The following is a 14,015-nucleotide window of genomic DNA, read 5'->3' on the forward strand; positions in this document are numbered from 1 at the left end:
CTAATTAATAGCTACGACTACCACCTTGTCTAACATTTATTGACCCAACACTCGGGCATTTACTCAATCCTGGCACAACGAACTGTTCGTGTTGACTCAACACCTAACACGCATCAACAGGACATTCCATACTTAAATTACATGTCTGTTCGGATCAGCCTTGGTTCGGTATTCTTTGACGTGTGTCTAGACGTGTGTGACTTTAGATACATGGAAAGCTTGTAAGACTGAGATGATAATATGTGGTATTGCTGTATTTGTGTGTGCTTAAGTTTTCCTTTGACTGTTGCAGTCACGATACGTGGACTAGAGCTCTCAAGACTTGATGGGTTTTTGCTGATGCTTCACTACTAATGATGTGTTTATGTATAAGGTACTCGTTTCAGGTATACTCTCACGGAGCACAGAAAATTGATAGAGTCACAATCGCACATTGTGCTTTAGTCAAGGGAAGCTGTTTAGAGCTCTCATGACTTAATGTGTTTCCAATGATTACAATATGCATCAACCCTTTCCAATGATTGTAATATATGGATCAACCCTGTCCAATGATTGCAATATGGATCAGCCCTTTCCAATGATTGCAATATGGATCAACCCTTTCCCATGATTGCAATATGGATCAACCCTGTCCAATGATTGCAATATGAATCAGCCCTTTCCAATGATTGCAATATGGATCAACCCTTTCCCATGATTGCAATATGGATCAACCCTTTCTAATGATTGCAATATGGATCAACCCTTTCTAATGATTGCAATATGGATCAACCCTTTCTAATGATTGCAATATGGATCAACCCTTTCCCATGGTTGCAATATGGATCAACCCTTTCCCATGGTTGCAATATGGATCAACCCTTTCTAATGATTGCAATATGGATCAACCCTTTCTAATGATTGCAATATGGATCAACCCTTTCTAATGATTGCAATATGGATCAACCCTTTCTAATGATTGCAATATGGATCAACCCTTTCTAATGATTGCAATATGGATCAACCCTTTCTAATGATTGCAATATGGATCAACCCTTTCCCATGGTTGCAATATGGATCAACCCTTTCTAATGATTGCAATATGGATCAACCCTTTCCCATGATTGCAATATGGATCAACCCTTTCCCATGGTTGCAATATGGATCAACCCTTTCTAATGATTGCAATATGGATCAACCCTTTCCAATGATTGCAATACATGTCTGGTGTAATTGGTTATTATAAATACTATAATACCCCACTTTTATCATCTTGAAAGGCACACAGCAATTGAAGGCATTTTAGATTATGCTGTGTTACTCCATACATTGCACAGGCTTTGACAACCATGAGGTAGTCGGGCGGCAAATTGCAACTCTTTAATCTAGTCCAAATGATAGGCCCTTTTTTGGTTATCTTGCAAGAAACATGTACTAAGAGTCATGTTTTATCTAGGTCAGTTTGGGAAGTCGCCCAAATCTTTAATGCCCGATCATTCCGCAATTGGTACCAAGTACGTTTGACCAAACTGCCTTTGCCTCTCGGTCTATACTAAACATTAGTCTACTGTTTTGAGTAAATATTTTTTAAAAAGCTATAAATAATAAAACAAGCCATTACACAGATAAATCTAAAATGAATGAAATCAGTTGTTTAGCATGGTCATAAACAGTTAAAGAATTTGTAAATTTTTATATAAAATAGCATCCTTCCATTAGACCAAATGTTGTTTGAACATCCAATTATTTTTCATGTCTAACTGCTCATGACCACCTATAAATGCTTGTATTACTATATTATTCAACACTGCGAACAGAAACCTATTACTTCAAGACCAGAATCTTCAAAAGTGGGATGGATTACAATGTTTCAAATTTGTAATTTTGGTTATTTCAACACATTAGGGGGAAATTATAGGGTAGAATGTCAAATGAAACTGAATCTATGCATATTAGAAAAGAAAAAAGTTAGTTGTATAAATATAAAAGTAATGAACTGAGCCCCATGCGAACACTAAATTATGACAAAACACGTTAATATAAACAAAAAAGAAAACAAATAACAGCGGACAAAACAACAAGTCTAATGCATGATGCGTGAGATATTAGAGGGACAAAATTAAAGGCATGGACCTTAATGCAAATTTTCATAAGGGAGGAGTGGTTTGTTACACATATCTTGTCCACCTACGATACAAGTGCCGTTAATCTCGCTGAATATTTGACCTTGGTTACAGTTTCTTGTACCTCTATAGTTACCATGATCACAGACGAAATACATGTTGCAGAACTGAGGATGAGAGACAAAGTAAGCAAACTCTTCAAATCCTGGTGGAATCTGTGTACAAGCCTGGTCTCCTTCAAACTCTAAATGGATAAAAAAAACATAAAATAATATGAAGGTTAAGAATGGTCAATGGATACGCCAACTAAGCAGAAAAGTCCATTTTCAGTTAGAAAGAGTAAGCAAACAGCCCTAAAAAAACTTCACAACTGTTTATATAATATAATACTTACTTGGTTGAACTTCACAATTCACTGCGGTAGCCCAGTCACATGCACCCGTGTTGGGATTAAATTTCAACTGTCCATTTTCACTGCCACAAGTAAAAGTACCAAAAACATAACCCTCAAAACAACTGACAAATGAAGTACAGTTAATTCCAAAATTTCCAGTTGGTCCTGCACATCGTGGATCCTGAGCTAGAATTAAAGAGAAAAAATGTTAGATCAACAACTCGGCCCTACCGAGACTTGATATACAGATGTGATATCGGGACTTGGTATAGGCCATCGGTGGTAACTATTGATATTATTAATATATAATGGTGTAAAACTGTTGATAATATAAAATGGTGTTAACTATTGATATAATACAATAGAATTAAGTTCTTGATTTGATATTATAAAATTGTGTTAAACTTTTGCTTTTATCATGATGGTGATCAGTTGATGTTATATGGTGTGATTCTCTTAATGTTATATAATGGTGTTGATAATCTCTTGATATAATACAATAATGTTCAACATAATATCATGATGGTAAACTGTTGATATATAATGGTATTAAGCTCTTGATATTATTAAATTGTGTTAAACTCTTGCTTTTATCATGATGGTAGTAAACTGTTGATGTTATATGGTGTGAAACTCGTGATGTTATATAATGGTATTAAGCTTTTGATATTACATGATGGTGTTAATCTCTTGATATTATAAAATGGTTTTAATCTCGTGCTATTATATCATGATGGTAAACTTTTGATGTTATATGGTGTGAATCTCGTGATGTTATATAATGGTATTAAGCTTTTGATATTACATGTATATAATGGTGTTGAATTGTTGATACCATAAAATGGAGTTAAACTCTTGATATTATAAAATACTGTTAATCCCTTGCTATTATATCATGCTGGTAAACTGTTTATATTATAATGTTGTAAAGCTTTTGATATTATATAATGTTGTTAAGCTTTTGATATTATATAATGTTGTTAAGCTTTTGATATCATATAATGGTGTTAAGCTTTTGATATCATATAATGGTGTTAATCTCTTGATATTATAAGATGGTTTTAATCTCGTTTAATATTATATCATGATGGTAAACTTTTAATGTTATATGGTGTGAATCTCGTGATGTTATATAATGGTGATAAGCTTTTGATATTATATAATGGGGATAAACTTTAATGTTAAAATAATACCATACCTTGTCTTCGTTCTCTTGGCGCTGACAGCACAGCCACTATAATACCAAGTACTACACCATAAAATAAACCAGACATTTTAACTGCCTACAACATAAAATCAAACTGAAACAGTAAAGCCCAAAAAGTTGACTTTGAGTAAAATCTCTTTCTAGACTACAAGGATTGGCCTCAAATGCATTACCGACTTTCCACAGCTTTACTACCAGGCCGAGAATGTTTACTTTTACTTCTGAAAAATCATCTGGCAATGTCATTTATAGAGGCAATATGACACGTATTGACTTGCTTCCAACCCCTCCTTAAATGGTTTGTATCCCTTATTGTATCCCCAATTCATTTTTATACGCCCACAATATATTTTGGGTGTATACTATAATCCCCCTAGCCGTCCGTCGGAAGATGATCCATATTGATTTTCTTGATAATCTGATAACTTTTCACCAAAATATCGTGTCCGACTTCACTCTATTATTTATATGAGCAACTCGTGCTCACTCTACAGGCAACAATTCATTATGGATTCTTTCGATTTTTATTTTGTGGGTCAATGTCATTAGGAGGATGATTCCTATAGATTTTCGTGATGATCTGATAATTTTTCACCGAAATATCGTGTCCGACTTAACGTTTTCACTCTATTAGCTTTATAGTGCAACTCGTGCTCACTCTACAGGCTACAATTTTTTACAGATTCTTTCGATTTTTATTTTATGGGTCATTATGAAGATAATCCCTATAGATTTTTTCACCAAAATGTCGTTTTCAACATAGTGTATTCGCACTTTTAGCCATATAGTGCAACTTTTGCTCACTCTTCAAGCAACAATTCTTTATGGATTCTTAGGATTTTATATATGCCCACGCGTAGTATGGAAGCCTATTGTCATCCGTCTGTTCATAATTGGCTCATGTTCACTGTACAGGCTACAACTGATTTGTACTCAAAGCTGCTGGTGGGCGTATGCCACTTGCTTCGCGAGGCTATCTTTATAAATTTAAAGATAATACTAATACATTATTATGAAGATATGCATTAGAGTGAACCAATTGTATTTTCAAAGATTTTCTTGAGGGAGAACCCCTCAGCCACTGATTTCTAGCAAATAATTACTCATGTAGACAAACTGATTTTCATGGAGGGTATTCCAGAATTATCAGTGGTAAGAACTAGGGTTTAAAATTTTAATTTTTTCACTTAAAATTCTGTTCGAGCAGACTGATAAAAAAAGTTGTTATTATTATTCTTTCTGTCAAAATGTATATTTCTGGCTCTCGCAATAATATTTGCTGACAATAAATATATTCCATGGATGTGATATAAATACATAAATAAATACAATGTTTACATGTAGAAAGACAAGAACACATTACCTGTCAAAGTATGTTCAATATCCAAATATACTATGATGAACAATTTCAAAAATTACCTTTTATATCGCCTTGTCATACCAGCTACTACCATGACCGTGGTGATCACACTAAATATTCAGAATATCTTCACGCAGTTTTGGATCGACGTAAAAACGTTTATAAATACCATTTGCAAGGTTTCATAAAGGTTATGTTAAAAGTCACATAGAGACATTTGGAAGTTAAAACCATAACAGTAGCATCCTAATACCCTTCATATCATGTTAATCCCTTTCAACTTTTTTTCCCCACTCCTTTATAACTTTAATTAAGCTTTTCCCAGGGCATTTTCACACCGACAAAATAATATAATATGTACCCCAGAACATTGTATTATCATAGGAATCATTAATATAGATCACGATATTAAGATCACGAACAATCCAATGCTCCAGACATTTTCACATCAACTTTGTTTTTGGTATGGTTTTTGATGTTAAAAATTAAAGGCGTATATTATCCGTAGGACTATCCGTCAATTCATCCGTTTGTACACAATTATCTCGTGCTTACCCTAAAGGCAACACATTTTGTGTGTTTGTGCAAGAATGTTGCATATCGATTTTTGTGATGATTAGACAATTTATCACCGATTTTCAGATTTGCACTCATTCATATTGGATAGGTGCCATTTCGCGCTCATATAACATACAGTTATTGTTGGATTGTTTTAATGTTTGATTTTATTTTCACTTGAATGCAGGAATGGTGCCTATTGAATATTTCCAATATTGATGAGTAGTATTTATCAAAGTAATGGGGGAGTCTCACTGATTAAATCCCGATATAGGTCGAGATACTATATTCGATTTTCAACCCAGTTTACCCCCGTCAGTGATGCAGGTTGGAGGGGATGGAATGGAAAGAGCGTCTAGTCGTTCGGATGGGACAATAAACCGAGACCCCGTATGCTACGAGCTGTGCACGTTAAAGATAAAGATCCCTCGCATCTGGAAATCGAAAGAGTAGACTAATTTCCATTTTACTCATTGCACGGTGGTGTTGCCCGTCCATTTCATTTTTCATTTCATCAAAGTTTCAGTGGTAATTAAGAATTACCAGCATTGGAATTTGCGCAAAAACAGTTCAAATGTCAGAGGCTATGGTATGTTTACACTAAAAGTTTTTCATACTTTGCGTGTCTATCCTAGTTACTATATGTGCCTGCAGGACTAATTTCAGAGAGAATTTATAGATGGTTGGGAATTCAATAGCTATATATTTTCTTGAAAATACCTTCTGCTAATTTAACAGTTCAATTAAAAACTCCAAAACTATCATTGTGCAACCTGTCTGCTAGTTTGTTAACACAATAATTCCGTATGGTTCAGCTCAGCGAACAGTAGCCCAATACATGTGGCCTTAACCGTTCCTCAGACGTGATATACGGAGGGAATATCGGCGCGTTTATATATTATAGCCAGACATAAAATATCCTACTTAATGGAGTTGCTCCAGTCCCCTTTAAGAATTTTCACCATTTAATATCCAAATTTTGTATAGATTTTGGTATCTATGAAACATTAATGAGTCCATTAAAGACCAGTGAGGGACATAGGGACATTGTAGAATATCGGGCAATATATTGATTGACTCATTAATGGTTCAGTTTTGTATTAATTAATAAAAGCACTGCTTTTTTGGTCCTAAACATAGTCTTAATGGTTTGGCAGTTTTATTTAGTGAAGTATTATGGATTACCGAGGACAGTAAGATGGCAACTAGTAATAATAAATCACAAAAGAAAATTGTATATTTATTTTATTCTTTTTCATCTGGGTCAGCATCAACAAAACACATCACCATATCATCTACATCTTTACTCTTAAAGTAGACAAGACAAAATATTCCCTGTAATCATTGACGTTCAAAAACAGTTTATGGGTACTATCAATACTTGATACTTTATTTTCAATACCCACTAGTGCTCTGATGCTCTAACAGTTACTATTAATATTTGATCAAATAATAAACTGACTAACCTGTTGAGAAGTTGATATTGTTGCTGACTTTAATGAATCTTTTTTCTCTTCTGAGGACTGAGTTTTAACTGTTGTCTCAGTTTCAATAACTACAGTAGATGAGTTCAATTGAATCTCTGTAGGTAGTGACAAACTGGACTTCATATCATCAGCTGGATCTACCTCTAGTTCTTCCAAATCTTCTTCATCATCATCATCATTATTGTCATCATTATCAGACTCTAAATTCCCTTCTATAATTGATTCCTTCACTACAGTTTCCATCATAACAACTTGTTCTTCTACTGGCCCTAATGATGTGCGTTCTATTTGAGAACGAGAGAGAGATAAACGTTTGACAGATTGCTGTTTGTCCACCTTGATGAATGGTGTAACATCTGTTGATGATGAATCCTCAGTGTTCTGCTGAACTTGTCTATCAAAGTTAAGTGTTGATGTAGCTATATTTGGTCCCATGATACAAGGAGCTCTTGGATGATATAAACATTCACATATAGCTGAACATTCTTTACAAAATGTGGAAACCTGAAATACATTACACATATATATATTAGTTTAAATTGAAATGTGAAAACTTAGGATTCTCTTCAGACCTCCACAAAGTGTGTATTCATAATAAATTCGAAATTGACGAAATTCAAAATTGAAATCTGGAGTTTTCAGGTTAAGTTTAATATCAACAAGGTCACAAAATGAATATGATAACAAGATAATAGCATTCACTACTTCATTCAAAACACTTCCCATTTAAGTGATCTGAAAAACAAGCAAACAAACAATTTTTTTTACCTTTATACTCATATCTCTCTGTCCAACAGCAAATATTTTAACAGCACATTGTAATAAGGATGGTGTATTAGAATGTGGTGACATAATACAAGATTTTAATACACCATATAATCTTTTACGACACAATACATCATGATAAGGTATTGGTAAATTATCATGAGAACACTGTATATCTAGTATAATACTTATAACTGTTTCACCAATATCCTACAAATAACAATATTTTATACTTGTATTATGTATAGAATACCTTCCTTTTTCTTGCTATTTTCTAAATTATTGCTCAGCAAAGATTGTTATGCAAGTCTATCAACCATTCTGACCATTATTTCAGAAGGAGATGGAGGGGAGGACACAGGTTGAAATAGGTTAGTTGCCTTCATATTGTATTTTTTGACATGTTATTTTGTTTGGGGCAGTACTTAAACAATTTTTATTCCATGAATTTCATATTTTCAGAGTTGGACAACGACATCTTGAAGTCTATCTGTGAGAATTTTGAAAGAGATCAGTCTACCAACAGTCTTCCAACAAAGATACTACCTGTTTAACTTTAGATGTTTTTTTGGAGACACCTGATACAAGCTACTACTTAGTGAACAGCTCATAATTATGTTTTAAATAGACCCAAAATGTGCCCTAAAATTGCTTTTTGCCCAACTATACTCTACAGGACATTAAGCAAGTAAACAAAATATAATTTCATATTAAATCAATTTCACCATGGAAGAATCGAGATTTATGTACATCAAAGGATGATTCATTTTTATCTTTTGGGCTTAATAAGCTTACATTGCCTTATATATAAAAACAATAAAACTGCTCTTGTCTACATTCAGAAATACCATAACATATCTAGATTTACATAAATATCTTTGTTCCACTATTATACAATCAACGAAAATAAAAATATGACAAGCATTGACAATCCAAGATATCTGAAGTCTTTTCTCATAGTAAGATGTCTAATATCTTACCTTATATGATTTAGATTTTAAAGATGAACCAAAGTAAAATACAAACAACTGTAAGGCTGAAAAAAATGTCAAGATTACCTAGAAATTGATCCCTATGTTTATAGATAAAAAAAAAATGTAAAAGATTTAAATTTAAAAATATTAGAACTGATTCCTACAAGCTGTTTTCAAAACCTTTTGAGCGATATGCAAAGTACCACTGGAAAATAAATATGATTGTATCAATCAAAATATTTCTGAACCTACCTTTCAAACAAGTTGATGTCAGATCAGAATTAGCAGAGGTGTCTATTTTCCTATAAGATGACATGCTCTGTGTTAAATCTTGATATCCCATATTTTTTTTCTTCTTTTTAGGAGGTTCAAAACCATTATGTACACCAGTAGAAGATAGCTAAAATACAAATGAAACAAATACCTGATTATCCTTAAAAGATTTATCAATAGAAAATAATGTAAGTAGTTTTACATTCTACTGCTCCGAACCCTTATAAATTGAGTAAAACATACATTAATGAAAATTTTTCAATGCAATATTCATAAATTAAGAACTCATTTCTAATTAAGACATCTTAGATGCTGTTGTTTTTAATTTCTGAAGATTAGATAAATTCTGATGCCTGTGCATGTGCTTCAGCGATGACCTAGTGTTGGCTTTAACCTTTAATCAACTAATGCTCAAAGAAGATAAAGGTATCAAACATAAGTGATAATACCTTTATAACATCTATAGGTGGTGTTATATCATGAATCAACTCTCGAATTAAATCTTTCTCTTCTTCTACAATATTACAGGCTGCACCTAGTTTCTTTAACCATATACACATAGTTTGATATACTTCATTTCTTAATGTACTACAAATAATACCAATCAAAGTTTATTTTACTGACAGATTTTCATTAATCTGTGAAGTTACAAAATGTAAGTTTAGACTAAGAGTGTAGCTAAATTCATTATAGTGTTGTATTGTGATGTTCTTTAGCTGGTCGAAATATGATGATTTGAATAAGTTATCTTTCCTGATTATACAAATCAACCCAGCTGTACAACAGCTACATATAATCTAAATAAGATTCTACAAGAGCCAACATAATGCCATCATCTTCAAAATGCAATGGATATTGAGATTATTGAAAAATAATGTATACCTGTAACGTTTCTGTTGACCATATTGTGTTTTATTATTAGTCCAAACTAAACTTTCTATCAGTAATTTATTTATAGTTGATGAAAATGGTATCAAAATATTTCCACAACTAAAAATAAATAAATAATATTCAAGATCTGTATAATTTGAGTTCAGCAGAAAACTTTTTCATGTTGACCTCTAGTGTGTTATAATATATAATTTTTGTCACTTCTACCAAAGTCTCAACTCAATGTAAAAGTAAAACATAGTAGTTCTTTCTGTATAACATGAACTCATGTGCAATGATTGTATTTTACTATGATTTCATTTAAATATCAGAAGGACTTACCTGACAATTAAGTTATGTAACAAAGTTAAACTGGTTCTATGTATTGTTGGTAAAATAGATAATAATACTAAATTATCTGTAGTCGGTCTTCTTAACTGAAATTAACAAAAAAAATTGTATGTGTTTACAGAATTTCCAAATTTATTTGAAGAAAGTCATCATTTTCTCTTTACAAGTTTAACTGGATATATATGAAACTAAAGTATCACATGCACTGATTGTGGGATTTTTTGTGAAAAAAAATTCATTCATACCAAAATATTGCCTTTAACTTCTAAACATTGACAAATAAATCTTAAGATATCTTCTACAGGTACTTTAGCTACTGCTGTCATATCTTCTCTATAAGTAATCAGACATAGGATTTATATTACACAACATAATATTTAGCCTATTTATAGAAAATATACTTGGATGCAGAAATATTAACTATCATGTGCTATTAATTGTAAATGCAAAATTTTATAATAAAATTTGAAAGAAGCGGCATCATCAATTCACCATTTCAATTTATTTCTTTACATGAACAGCTTATAGTACACACATGAGTCTTTGGTTTAACAGACTGACTGAAATTATTACAGACCCTTAAAACTACATTATTGACAACTGCAAAAAAAAATCTGCTTTATCCGCCATAGTTCAAATCCAACCCTAGACTTCCAGTTTAACTAGAAGACTCCCTTGACCTAGGTCTTTTAAAAAGAGGTAGCAGAAGAAGGAAATACGTACGTTAATAATGAAGATAAAACCTGTGTAAATATTGATAACCTATGTAATAATATATGGTTTCTCTCAGATAATGTTTCTGGTAATATATTCAGTTGAAAACCATCATTACTTTCCTTGTATTGTTCATCTGTAAAACAATTATTTTACAAATCACTTAAACACCAAATCATACAGAAAAAAATTGTCCCTATTTTAATCTATTACTTAGAGATGGGCAGTAGTACTGATCTTGGTCAAATTAAAATTTGTTTTATCTAATGAATAAGTCATGTACTCTTGAGTTTGTGGGAATCCAATTATTGCACATTCCATCTTTAAAATCACCGTGATCGGGATGGTGAAGTCAAGAGTTCACATAGCTATTAAATTTAGGATTGTATTTTCAAACTTGATATAAGAACAATGAATGTAAGCATGAAGGTTAAAATATATCCTACCAGTATTAAGCGGCTGATATAACATTGATATGGTATTATTCAAAGTGGAATATATTTTAGTAAACTGTATAGACCATCCTTCTGTATGTTTAATTCTATTTTTACCCCCACCCCCACAGATACCTAGTATAGCTAGACATGATGGGGAATCAGTTTTAGGAACTTCACTTTGTAGATCGATTAATAATATTTTCTCTATTTTACTCTGAAATATTAACAAATGTTGAGAATGATATTGTGATACATTTAATACCAAATATAACAGCATTAAAATGAGCTATTGTCAATTTAATCATATTTAAGAAATTTCCTGCAGTTTGTTTTTCTGTAATAAGTTTGCTTGCTTTGCTCATATCTGCATAAATGTCAATGTTATTGCAGCATTTACTCACCCTGAAACTACCAGTTGGACCTGGATAAGATTCAGCACAAACTTTAATACAACTTATAGCTTCCTCTCTAAACTGAAATATTCATGGATAAAATTTGAGAGTAACCATTTGAAACTGAAAGTCTTCAAAACCTGTTTAATCAATAATTTTGTTAACTTGAACAATGCATTTTCAATCATAATACATACCAATGGTTGAGAATATAAGAGAACTGGTAATAACTGGGGTATAATATTAGTTGATATTTCTCGACTTATTTCACTAAATGATGTTGATGATTTAATTATCATTGATAATATTTTACAGGACTGTTGGTGGAAAGTGGTTTCTCCTGGAGACTGAAACACAAAAAATTTAAATTGAATTCCTGAACTTCTTTAAATGTTCTCTTCACTGAGCGTAGTAGAATCTAATTTTTTCTCTCATTTCTCCATTCAAATAAAATTTTCAACTGCATGCTGAAAACCTAATAATTTTCTTTTTCATCACCACATTTTAAGTCTTCAAGATTGCTGTCCCCAAAAAATAATTTAATCAAGCAAAGAAATCTATATTTAGCAATAATTACCTTTAATATTTGTAGTAAAAGTTTAATCCAGGTGTAGATATTATCTGTAAACACTAATGTTGATGACTGTTTTACTAACGTCTCTAGTAGCAATAACCCTTCCAATCTACAAATAGTTAGTGATGATTTTAACAAAATGTCCAACTTAAAATAATATTAGTGAAGAAACATTTTAAATGTCATTATCAACCTCTTTACATAGTTGTTCTAACAAGATGTAAAATAAATAAGACTCTCACCTTTTATTAGAAGAATTCAAACAATTATGAACATGACTAATAACTGGATGAAGAGAGCTAGTTTTCTAAAGAGAAAAACAAATTTAAATAGTATTTAACAAAGTAGAAATATGTTACATGTTTAAATCTGAATCTTCTTTAATAGAAGTAATTGGCGACTATGACAGTAAATAAAATTTTACCATCTAATCTTTTTCAAATTTATGACTGTATGGTGATAAAATTTAGACATGGGCATGGGCAATTTCCATTTAAAAATTTAGATATTTTGGTTTAGTTGAAAATTCTTAGAGTTTGTATTACATTAAAAACCTCCCAAGTTTTATATTTTCATTCATTGTCTTGGGGTTGTGGATTCAAATATGTTTAAAATTTGACCCTACTTCAGTCGATAACTATCAAGTATCACTATCAGAGGCTGGAGTTAAGGCAGATGTTTCGGAATACGTGATATTGAATCTTGAGTAATATAATGTGCTAAAATTTCTGATGAACATGAATATTACACAAACCTGCAAAGAAAATAACTGGTGATCATCTGTAAACCCGATAATGTTTGGAACATGTTCAAGAGAGCTAGAATCTTCAAAATAAATTGGAATCAAAGCAGACAACACGTTCTCCATGGGCACCGCCATCTTTGTTTACATCGATGAATTTTGGCTAAAGTTAAGAAATGAAACTTAAATATTTTTCAAATCTACTCAATATAGATAAATTCACAACAATATTTTTATTGTTTTTTTGTTTTTAGCACCTAAATTTGTACTACGGTAGTTGTTCTGAAATTTTGGACCATATAAAGATCATCGAAACTGTTATTCGTTTGCATTGAGTTTTATGATCCAAAACTTTAGGCTACCAACAATAACTGTTTGTAGCATTTTTTGAGGAAATCACATATTTATATGTTTTCATTTTTATATTTAATGCAAAAGGTCATTAATTAACTGTATCGTATTCTGCCCTTCTAAATATACAATATTATATGTAAATGTTCGTAATCTTTATGGAGAAATACGGTGTCTGTTTTTTACAAACCTATAATTCCATTCGTCAACTAACTATTTACTTTTAGAAGTCTCAGTTGCAGCTGACAAAATGGATGAAAGTAATAATGATCCAATTGGAGATAGGAGTATCATTGATACACAATGTTTATTGGGTAATATAGATACATGTTTAGCTGATTTACAACCTCAGGGAGCTAGCAATGAATCTCCAGAAGTGCCAGAACCACATAGGCCTACCAAACCAACTTTTGTCACTGTTTGTGTTATTGAGACTGCCAATAAAACCATAGATTGTGACAAAA

At 31.9% G+C, this 14,015-nt stretch overlaps 2 protein-coding genes across 2 annotated transcripts; both read right to left on the reverse strand.

The window, feature by feature from the left end:
• Positions 1-1,549: 1,549 nt before the first annotated feature.
• Positions 1,550-3,773, reverse strand: LOTGIDRAFT_232957 (hypothetical protein; the record flags this gene model as incomplete). The annotated part of the gene is made up of 3 exons (XM_009058319.1): positions 1,550-2,346; positions 2,497-2,682; positions 3,695-3,773. The coding sequence occupies 3 exons, from the start codon at positions 3,768-3,770 to the stop codon at positions 2,114-2,116; spliced, it is 495 nt and encodes a 164-aa protein (XP_009056567.1). The 3' UTR covers positions 1,550-2,113.
• A 3,093-nt stretch (positions 3,774-6,866) lies between these two features.
• Positions 6,867-13,338, reverse strand: LOTGIDRAFT_232958 (hypothetical protein; the record flags this gene model as incomplete). Its single annotated transcript, XM_009058320.1, has 16 exons — positions 6,867-6,956; positions 7,088-7,612; positions 7,877-8,083; positions 8,854-8,909; positions 9,100-9,247; positions 9,570-9,708; positions 10,003-10,110; positions 10,333-10,427; positions 10,587-10,674; positions 11,065-11,191; positions 11,502-11,706; positions 11,894-11,965; positions 12,082-12,231; positions 12,462-12,567; positions 12,701-12,765; positions 13,213-13,338. 16 exons carry the CDS (start codon positions 13,336-13,338, stop codon positions 6,867-6,869), a joined length of 2,307 nt encoding a protein of 768 aa, XP_009056568.1.
• Between the last annotated feature and the right edge of the window lie 677 nt (positions 13,339-14,015).

This window comes from Lottia gigantea (genome assembly GCF_000327385.1).
Source record: "Lottia gigantea unplaced genomic scaffold LOTGIsca_33, whole genome shotgun sequence".
NCBI lineage: Eukaryota > Metazoa > Mollusca > Gastropoda > Lottiidae > Lottia > Lottia gigantea.